The following is a 10,908-nucleotide window of genomic DNA, read 5'->3' as shown; positions in this document are numbered from 1 at the left end:
CTAAATTAACAAAATGTCACAAAGCAAGTACAGAGTCAAACAACTACAACTAAAAACAGACAAAACGACTTAGGAGATGCAAAACAACTACAAAGAAACACAATAATAAAACTGAAGAGTCTGACAAACTTCTATTTCGTCAAACTTCTTTTCTCACTCACATAACACGTATGTTTATGGATTATAAAATACAGTATGAGCTCATTACTGTCCCCCTCAGGTCAGAGCTGTTGTGATTTTGTGTTATTCACTTAATTGTATTTTAGTCTAGAAGAGTAAAATTGTTCATTTTTGAAAGTAAAGTTGGGGCTTAAAAAGAAATCAGTGGAACTTTTGCTTGTTGGGTGGAAAGAGCCGTCGTACGATTCAGCATCGTGTGTCGAAGATCAATCCATCCGGATCTTAACCCGAATCCCAAAGCTGCTCGGCTCAGCTTTTCCTGAAATGAGGAAAGCAGTAAAGATGTGTGTGTGTGTGCGTGTGTGTGTGCTGAAGCATAGCACCAGCCCCCCCCCACATTGTCAGACATAATCTCAGCAGTTAGAGGGAAGAGTTGGAGGGCTTATTCACGCTGAAGGCTGCCTGACATGGATCACAGTTTCCAGAGGTATTAAGGTAGACATTGTGACATCATTCTGAGGCCAACACTCAGCCTTCACCCCCCCACAACACACACACACACACACACACACACACATCTTCATGTGGAGACCACAGGAAGAGGCGTGATGGATTTCAAAGTAAAGTTGTGTTGAGGCTGTCAGCAGCCAACACATCTTCAGCTGGATAGGTCGAACAAAAAGAAAGGGGCGGGGGGGCCACCGTGAGGAAAGCTGAGCGGGAACGAACGGGTCTGTTTCTATTAAAACTGCAAACACGTGTCCAACTGTTCGTTTGTTATTCCTCATTCTGCGTGTTTTTGGTTAGTTCAGCTTTTCTGAGCTTCGATTTCAGAGAACAGAGTCTGAACTGAGAGATAAACAACAGAAGACTTAATGTGAGGCTAAAAGTCTTCAAATGAAATATCTCACAACTGTTCAAACACTCCACTTTATAAGATTATTACCAATGAAAATTACACTTGCTTAAATTAATTCCTCCTCATTAGTTGCTCGTTAATTGAGGGATTAATAAAAATCTAAATTAAAACTGTGGCCTTTAGGCCGATCTACGACTGTTGTTCTTTGGAAGCAGACGGGCTTTAGATTTCCCCGGATGGTTATTGGTCCGTTTAAAGTCCTTTAAAACAGCCCAGACATCGTGGCTTGTTGTTGTTTTACTGCACATAAAAACTGAACATGATCAGCTGTCCTTGTTCAAACTCAGTCAACTTCCTGTTTGGATCGGCACACCCTGCTGATGTGATCCCGGAGGACAGGAACTACTTTAGTATCGATCGGAGCGCATTAAACCAGCCTGAACAAAGTCAGGCAGTCAGTTATTGTGCGTTTACTTCGTGTTGTGTTTGTTCTTGACACTTGAACATGTTAATGTTTGTTAGCCAACAATACCACAAATGAAACTGGTTGTTGTCAGTGCGACAACATGTTGTGTTTATATATTTTTCCCACACAAATGAGGCTGCATTCAGTGCAGGCAGGTGTTAAAACAAAAGATTCCCACAAAGAGACACAAAATAAACGCAGACACACAAAATGACCAACAACAAACAGAATGACTGCTGAGACACACAAAACATCAACACAACACAACAACGACTGCAGAGAAAAACAACAACACAACAAGAAATGACTACACATAGAAGCAAAATAACTGCAAAGAGACACAAAAAATTACTAAGTGCACCACAAAACACCACACAGACACACATATTAACTACAAACACACAAAAAACCACAAAGACTTTTAATCACAAAACAACTGAGACACAAAACATCCACAATCAGACATGAATGCACCCAAGATTCAATCAGATTTGTGTGAATAGTGACCTTAAATTGTGTAATTTGTGTGTTTCCCGTCAGCGTTGGATGAAGTTATTTCACTTTGTTTTCCCGCTCAGTGTCTCCGATCGGCCGGGTGATCGATCCAGGGGACACTTCCTGTCTGACTGTCAATCATCCCAACAGCCAATCTCTTTGGAGGAGAAGTGAGACGAGGAGGCGACATGGTGGCGCTTTTTCTTGAAAGCTTGAAGGACGAGATGGCAGAACAGAATTTACCTTAAAGGTTTACAGATTAAAAAAAAACTTGTGCCGTCTGCATCGCGTCTCAGAATCCTGGAAGTTGTGAACAAAGATTTTAGTTTATTTAACTAAAAACGTCTCTCTGCAGCATTAAAATTAGAAACAGGGACAATTTTCACTATAGATTGCGAAAAGAAAAAGCAAAAACTGAAGAAAGGGATTTAAAACCTCAACGTCACACAATCTGTGATTCTTCTGAAGCTTCTACATGAAAGGTCACAGCAGACAGATGTGTGGTCATCTGTTCCTTCTAGCCGCTTGTTAGCAGCATCTGCTAATCCTGAACAGTCAGCTGTTCGAGGAAATTCAGCGATGCAACAGCCAACTCGTAACACGTCCGCAAATAAACGCCAATACTTCCTGCAAGACGGCAATTTGTTTTACTGCGACCACAAGGTGTCTCTTTGCTTTAGAGCCTGATGACATATTTAAAATACAGAATTTCAGATCAGACAGAGCGTCCAGGATGTCCGAGCTTTGTAAGGCTTCTTCGGTACGCCGACGAGTTCACATTGTTTTGTCATATATATGTATATATGCTGCAGTTAGTAAAAGTTTAAGCTAGAACACAACATGTCGATGACAGTAATTTTATTCTGCTGCAAACCTTCGACAGAGCGAGCGTCAGCCTTCAGTACACAAAAAATCAAAAGTCAACAACTTCAGGAAACCGAATTAAACAAAAGAAAATCGATGTCTTCAACCCAAACAGCCGTCGTTCATTAAAAACCCTGAATTTCAATCTCTCCAGTCTTTTGAAGTGTATTTTGAAGTGCAGATATAGTTTAGTTTCAGATCTGGACCACGTTCAGGTCTACCTCCAGACCAGGAGGACCTTTAACGTCCACCTTTAGGCTTTTTGCATTAATCATTGTGTTTAATTCGTTCTCATAAAAAGCAACCAGAGCAGGAATTCATTTGGAGAATAGTTTCTGTTTAAAATTGTCAATAACTTGCCGAACAGAGATGATTCATAAAGCCACCAGCTCGTTCAACAGTCCAATAAAAAATAAAACAATTCTGCTGGAGGTACTGGCTCATCAAAGAGGCGCCTGTCCTCCTCCCTTTGTCTTTGTGCATCTGATGGAGCTCACTGTTTTATGGCAACAAAGAGCCATAAAACTCCCTTTGCCACCAAGTGGCTCCCAATCTTCATTATTAGGCTTTATAAGTCTGCTCAGAAGCCTTATTTCCAGCCGCTCACTAATAAAGCAGCCGACATGGTTTAAATATAAAACCAATCCAATTTAGGAACTCATCGCACCCCGAACAAAAACACACAAACAATAAAGCACTTTACAAACTGCAGGCCTCCACAAAAGCCGGCCAATTTCCCCAGTTAGCCCTCACGCTTTGGGGTGAATACAAAGCAATTTACACACACAGAATCAAAAGTACCAGGAGATAGAAGGCTTTTAAACGTCTATCAGTATGTCTGAGAGTGCAGTCGAATGATCCAAACGTGAATCTTTTTTATTTCCCTCCATGACACAAGTTTTAGGGCCGAGACACCAACAGGCATAATATGTTGTTAGCCCTGAAAAAACAACCTGCGCTTAAATTTGAGTGAATAAAAGGAACTAAGCCGAGGACCTAAAACAGAGTTACGGGGGATCGACGGTCCTCCGAGACGCTCCTGTTAAAATGTCCAACTTCAGCTTTCAGTCACTGAATCAGAACCAACAAACGCAACAGCAGGAAGTCCAGATGAAGTCCAGCAAACGACTGAACGAACCGGATTAATGTGAAGCCCCCAAAAGGCAGCTCTATCGCACCACATCATGAATTTCATGTCTTCAGTTCCTTCCTGCTCTGTTTTCCCCTGAAGCTGATCTATTTTTACATTTTATTTTTAAAGCTCTCTGTTGTTATTTTTTAGTCAGACTCGAACATCTTGCAGCGTTTTGGGGTTGTTATTGTTTTTTGTTTTATTTTTTCTTGGGGGTAAAAAGAGAGCTGACAGAAATTCTGAGGTTGTTATCAGTTCTGATTCATTCAGATTATTCAGTTAGTTCAGTTATTCAGCAGTTAAAGGTGAAATTTATCTGAATTTATCTGATCTCTTCACACAAAATGTCCCTCCTCCTCCCTTATGTTGAAGTCTATGGGAAAATGTCCCCCCTTCTCAGTAAACGTGTCCCTGATGAGTTTATGGTCTCAGTCTGAAATACAACGTGATGTTCATTTTTTAAATGATTTTTAAATGCTCAATTTAGAAGGGAGGGGCTAGGGGGGCGGGACTACTGTGTGACTGACAGACTGAACCACCCAATCAGGACAGAGTACAGAGCATGAGCGATTTCAGGGGTTGATGTTTCTCAAAATGAAAAAGCCTCAGCCAATCAGTTTTTGTCATTTGTTAAAAATACAGTCTGTCTCCTGGTGGACCTCCAGGTGTCCTCAGTCTCAGTTTCCTGTCTCTGGTGAAGACCCGTCCTCCTGCAGAGCTCCAAGTACTTCCAGGAGGACTCCGGTTTGGGTCGGCTGTGCGTTCGGACCCTGACCTGATCTGGTCTTTGTCTTTGTGCGGTTTAATGAGACAGGAAGAAGCTGAAGAGGCGGGTCATTTCCTGGCTCTGTCACTCTGACGCCTTGCTCTCCACTTCCCGCCTCAGAGGCATCTGACGAACTGTGGTTGTGATCATGTGGCCGTCACCTACTTTCTGTTTCCTCCTTCATCACATCGCAGCTTCCTGTCTGCTGCAGATCAGAATGGAGGGAACATCGGTCCAGATGCTGCTGGGTGAGTCTGCCCGGTGTGTGTGGCTGTGCGTGTTGTGTGTTGTGTGCTGACCCTGAGTTGTGTGTCTGCAGGTGTGTCCTCCCTGCTGATGGTCTCCACAGACTCAGGTCAGTGTCTCCTCTGTCGTCTGTGATTCTGGCTGCTTCTCTCTGCTCATCAACTTAAAACCTTTCAGCTCGTCTCACTCTGAGTCCCAGCAGCTCTCAGATGATGGAAGGAGACGAACTGTCTCTGAGCTGTGAGGAGGACGGATCAGCTGGATGGACAGTGAGGAGGAACACCACTAAAAACACCAGGACTGAGTGTGGACCTGCGTGGGGACGACCAGCTGGTCCCTCCTGTTACATCATTTACCTTCTCCCCTTTGACAGCGGAGTTTACTGGTGTGAGTCCAGAGAGGGACAAACCAGCAGCAGCGTCTCCATCAGAGTCCTCGGTGAGACAGACTGTGGACTCCGTGTTGATGAAGCTGAGTGTGAACGGAGGAAATGCTGAAGTTTGTCTCTGTGTCCAGATAGAGCAGTGATCCTGCAGAGTCCCGTCCTCCCTGTGATGGAGGGACATGATGTCCGTCTGCTCTGCAGGACAAAGTCTCCGTCCAACCGTCCAGCCGACTTCTACCGTAACGACGTCCTGATCGGCTCTGAGCCTGAAGGTCACATGACCCTCCGCCATGTTAACAAGTCTGCTGAAGGTCTCTACAAGTGTGTGGTCAGAGGTCAGGGAGAGTCCGAGTCCAGCTGGGTCTCTGTCACAGGTCAGAGGTCAAAGGTCATGTGCCTCAGATCAGAGTCAGTTTCTTCATTTCAGTGAAATCAGTGAATGTTAAATGATTCTTTGGACCATTTCAGAAAAACTGGCACCTTCCGTCCTGTCAGTCACAAATCCTGCGTTCTCAGCCCCGCCTCCAGTCTCCGCCCCTCTCGTGGTCAGACTGCTCTGCCACCTGGTGGTTTTCTGTCCGTACTTCATCTCCACTGTCATCATGGTGTCTGTATACAGACACAGACCAACAGGTATCAGTCAGTCAACCAGTCAATCAGTTAATTAATCAACCAGTCGGTCCATTAGTGTTGACAGTTTCATGCTCTGGTTACAGCGAGCCACCAGCATGTTTCCATGGTGATGACTACTCCCACCCAAGCTGATCAGATACTGGATGAAGACTACAATGATGTCACCACAGAGTATCATTTCTGATGCTCATTCAGGCCACACCCCCTCACTCTTTGTTCTTTCTTTGACTTTGTATTCAACAGTTTGTCAATAAAGTTCTAAAATCCGTCACATGACAGCCGCAGACTTCCTGACTCTGGACCTGAACCTGGTGACCTTCCTCAGTCCATCTTTGATAGTGACGTCTAGAGTCACGTCTCTACATCGGACACTCCTATTGGCTCCGATGGGTGATGTCACAGCCAATCAATGTTTATTAGCTGTAGAGTTTATTGTGTTGACAGAATAATTTTGACTCCGCCTTCTTTGGGAAGAGACTACAGGAGGCTGTTTTGTTCGTTAGTTTGTTTATTCTCAGTTTATTTATTCAGGACTGAATTTTCATGTGTTTGTTTTCATTGGTCGATTGTGATCAGGTGTGACGGACCGCTGGCTCAGAGACGTCTCCGTCCTGTCAGAGCTGAGTCGGAGCTGAGCGGCATCTTTAAGATGTGATTCCTGCTCTGAAGAGCTTAAATAATGAATGATATTAGAATCTGAGCCGAAGGCAGCTCAGTGTGTGAAGGTGATCTGAGCAGCAGACATCAGACCAATGAAATTAGTCCAGCGTCAGGTTTTGGACTCAGATTCAGATTTCAGTGATTCTTCAACGTTTTCAGGGGTTAAAGAATCAAACACAGAGATGTTTTCTTCTGAAGCCTGAACCGTTTCCTTCCCCTTTCTGAGCGTGTGTTTGTTTTTTGTTTTTTTCTCTGTGCATCGGTTGGCCACAGCCAGAAAGCTACAGAGGCCCAAAAAAAGACGGAACGATACAGACCTGAAGCAATTCTGCAGAGAAACCAGGTCAGCCTCCAAATAACAGTAAACTTCATGAATCTATCAAGCTTTAATATCGAGTCCTTAAATATTTACTGAAGTCAGACAATATTCACATTTAGATTCGGATCTGTTAGTTTCGGTGCTTAAAGGTCAACACCCTGCGACTGAAGAGCAAAAAAAAACAAGCTCATAAAGAAGATAAAGTGATTGTTTAAAGAAAAGAGGAACCATCATATTTATGTTTCACTGGAGGTTTCCTGATAGCTGCGGTGCCACTTTGTTCTCTGAATGTTTCTTTTTCATTTCACCAAACTCACTTACTCTGAATTTGAGTTTCCTGGAAAGCAGAGACAAGAAGTGAGCAGGACGTCAGCGATGAGTTGGACGACGTCCAACTCCGATGGACACACTGAGGACGACGTTTGGTTCATCCGTTCATTGGTCCAAAAGCAAAACGTGACTTCAGTAGTTCGGTTTAGTTTAGCTCAGCTTGAGTACAGGGAACAGTGGGTGCAGCTAGTTTGTGCTTGTCTGGCTCAACATCTGGACCACAGACGGGGTCTAGACCTGATCCTGGACTCATTCTGTCTAATCTAAAAGAACTCAGACTGTACTGAAGTCTATGGGAAAATGTCCCTCCTCCTCCCTGATGGGTTCATGGTCTCAGTCTCTAGTTTACAGTCTTCAACACAACATGATGTTAATTTGTGAAATTCTCCAGCTTCTTCTCCTTCTTCTCCAAATATGGATTCTTTTGGTTCAAAAAACAATCTATTTGGCTGACAGCCACATTACAAATGGATGGGTTATAATTTTTATATTTTTTAACGCCATTTGGAGTCGTGTTGATGAACACATGCTAGATGTTCTCTCTACTGGTTGATAAATGCGTCTTTTGTGTGTTTCAGTAAACTCGGGAACTTTGGAGGAAAGTCACGCTGCCTTTTTGTGTCTTCAGGCAAACTGAACTCTCTTCATCTCCTCGAAGTTACCTCATCCTGACTTATCAGTTTCATCTCCATCTTTTCATATGATGCCCCGTGGAAACCCGGCGAGGTCCACGTGTGAGGTTTGTGGCTGCGCTGATGAAGTGTGACTGCAGCTGAGAATAAACACTGCAGCGCTGAGTGTTTGCCCTGCAGGTCTGGAACCCGCCGTCTGGATGACCTCAGTGTCTTTTCTCTTTTACCAGGAGAAGAAGAGCAAGTCGAACACGGACTCTCGAGTTTAAGAAAAATAACTTTATTGCAGGAAATGTGCTGCATTTCTGTGCTGCCCAGTTCAACCCGAACCAGCTTCAAGGGGTTCAGGTCTGGATACTTTGCTGAGTTCATCCTTCAAGAAAATTCATTTGCTTCCACTGCGGCAGGAAAACTCAAAGTTAACTAGAAAATTGCCCATTTCTTCAGATTTGTTTCTTCCCTTTTGCAGTTTCTGTTGTGAACAATTAAAGTCCACTCTAACTTCATACGTAGCCGTACAGCAGCAGTCACCTTCTTCCTAAATGCTGAAAGCAAATTGCACACTTGTAGACGGATGTCAGAGGAGAGAGTGGAGGTTTTTATTTTGAGCCACTTTGGGCACAATTAAGTTGGCAGCGTTTGTCATGATACAGTCGCCCATCTTTAATTAGCACTTAACTCATTAGGCCAATTATTAAAGCGCCAAAGGAGCCATCAGCATATGTTTTTCTGGTTTCGTGTTCTCAGCTTCTCCACCTGATGAGTGAAAAACTGTGTTGGGATTTTGTGCTGGTCCTTCACTGCTCGGCTCTCCTTCGTTTGAACTGAAAACCCAAAACGTGGCTCCAGTCCTCATCGAGCTGCAGCCGGACCTGCTTCAGGTCTGAACCTCATTCAGTCCAAACAGTGAGGAAATCCTCGGCGCTTTATCAACATTTTCATTTCTCTTCAGCAGGAATGTGACTCCAGGCCAACGACAGCAACAGTCAGTCCGGTCAGTGGAGAGTTTCCTGCTGGTGTTGTGTTTTTTTGTGTTGCTCTTTTTGTGCGTTGCTGCAGCCAGAGGCCTGAACGCTGCTGTAGAATCCGACAACTCATCAAGATGAGTGACAAGCTTCTGGGCAGCAGCAACAACAGGAGAGGGAGAGAGACCAGACTAACAATAGTCTGCTCCCAGAGGCGAAGACTCAGCCAGACGAGACAGGTTAAAGAAAGCTTTTAGTCCTCTTGACAACCAAAGCTATTGTGGGTTCAGAGCAGCAGGAGGGAGTTCATGATATCTGGACACTTGAGCGTGTGTTTGTATTTTACTTCCTGTGGATTTGATATACTGGAGCCATAAATGCTGATCCATACGGATCTTTAACTGCTCACAACACAACAGCAGTTTTTGTTGTGTGAATCTGGTGTGCAGACTGGCAGTGTTGCATTGTGGGTTTTTTGTGAATTCACGAGGACTGAAAATTTGTTTGAACGATATCTGTTTTTTTACTTTTACTGAAACAAGAAAGTAAAAATCTGCCAAAACTTAAAAAATGTGTAAAGAATTTCAAAATGTCAGAAAGTGATTTTTTTTTTCCGAAAGCAGAACATTCATTATTTATAGTTTCTTCTTCTTCACATTTGGGAAACTTTGGGAAAAGTGCTTTTCCCCCTCAGAAATATGCCCCGCTGTGGCTCAGGAGGTTGATGGTTCGATTCCTCGGTTACCTTTGACGGCTCCATCAGTGTGAGTGTTTCCTTGTACTGTTTCTTCTCACAGCCAGATGTTTTAAAATGAAGGTTATTTACAAAAACGAAAACATATTTAACGCCGCCGACCTTTTGTAATTCAGCTGTTTCACTTCTGCTTCGACGGATTGTGTTTTCTCCGCCTGTTTGGCATTTCCTTCTGATCGGCGGCGAGGGGAGTTCAGACTGAAGTGGCGCAGCGTGCAGCTGAGTGCTATTTAATTACCTGCTTTTGGAAAACCGCCGGGAATGCAGCTAATTTAGGGCTTGTTTGAAGGGTAAACAAATGTGCCGGAATTTGTCTCCTGTCGGCCTCCCAGCAGAGACGCAGTTGGGTCGGGGGAGGCGCCGCTTCCAATTGGGAATTCATAATGGCCGTGTGAGAAGTTAGTTGAAGGCGCCATAATGGTGACATCAGATGGTTTTAACTCAGTGAGCTGATGGTGTTCAAGCAGCTTTGTTCTGAACCTCTGGAGAAAAAATTAAAAAGGCTTCGCTTCGATATCCAGCGCTGAGCTGTCGGATCCGTCACCCTGAGCAGGTTTTTTTTACCGTGGCTAAATTAGAGGCCAAGAAAACATGAGGAAGAGTTGAGGTGAAGTTCAAGTTCAACTCTTTATTTATTTAGAGTTAATCTGTCGAAAGAAACATTCGATTACAGCAAATAGTCCGAATTATGTCCCATTTTGTCAAAAAGGCCTCAGTGTTTGGAGGATGGAACGATCCTGGGGGTTAAAGGTCTGAAGTTGGACCATCATGTTGAACATTTAAGAGTCTAAAATGAGCCGAACTGTGAACTTGGTGAAGAAATTTTAGTTTTGAGGTTTAATTCTTCGGTCTGTTTGAGTCCTCGTGACCTCGACGACCAACCGCCAGGACTCTCCTCATCCTCATTCCCCCTTCATCATCTCCCTCCCTTCCACTCCTCCTTCTCTTTCCCAGCAGTCCTGACCGGCTCTGTTTATTTATCTTCTGTCCCGAGAGAGGAAGTGTGTTTAAACATGATGATGATGTGTGTGTGTGTGTGTGTGTGTGTGTGTGTTCCATTAAAGCGTTGACTCCAAAGTCTTCGAAGATCTCAAGTTCATTAAGAAAAAAGATGATTCTGAGGTCAAAGAGGTCAAACTTTACAGGACCAGCAGTCCTCCGAGACTCGTCTTCATCAGGTCCAGTCCAAGTCCAGGCCCGGATCTGTCAGACCCAGTTTCTCATAGAAAGTCTCTGACCATTAAAATCACAGTACATCAAGTCTTTAAGGGGGTCTTTTACA

General features: G+C 43.9%; 1 protein-coding gene across 1 annotated transcript; it reads left to right on the top strand.

The window, feature by feature from the left end:
- Positions 1–4,594: 4,594 nt before the first annotated feature.
- On the top strand, positions 4,595–6,237 carry LOC115054645 (uncharacterized). The gene is made up of 6 exons (XM_029519946.1): positions 4,595–4,950; positions 5,022–5,057; positions 5,126–5,386; positions 5,465–5,707; positions 5,802–5,966; positions 6,050–6,237. Exons 1-6 carry the CDS (start codon positions 4,851–4,853, stop codon positions 6,148–6,150), a joined length of 906 nt encoding a protein of 301 aa, XP_029375806.1. The 5' UTR covers positions 4,595–4,850; the 3' UTR covers positions 6,151–6,237.
- The last annotated feature ends 4,671 nt before the right edge of the window (positions 6,238–10,908 follow it).

This window comes from Echeneis naucrates, chromosome 14 (assembly GCF_900963305.1).
Source record: "Echeneis naucrates chromosome 14, fEcheNa1.1, whole genome shotgun sequence".
NCBI classification, from domain to species: Eukaryota; Metazoa; Chordata; class Actinopteri; order Carangiformes; family Echeneidae; genus Echeneis; species Echeneis naucrates.
This window is presented reverse-complemented; position numbering and strand designations above follow the sequence as displayed.

Bases quoted from the DNA above. Each gene is read 5' to 3' on its own strand.
- LOC115054645 (XM_029519946.1), top strand. From the start codon at position 4,851: ATGTGGCCGTCACCTACTTTCTGTTTCCTCCTTCATCACATCGCAGCT. The intron at 5,058-5,125 runs GTCAGTGTCTCC...AAAACCTTTCAG, and splicing joins GATGGTCTCCACAGACTCAG to CTCGTCTCACTCTGAGTCCC. The intron at 5,387-5,464 runs GTGAGACAGACT...CTCTGTGTCCAG, and splicing joins CGTCTCCATCAGAGTCCTCG to ATAGAGCAGTGATCCTGCAG.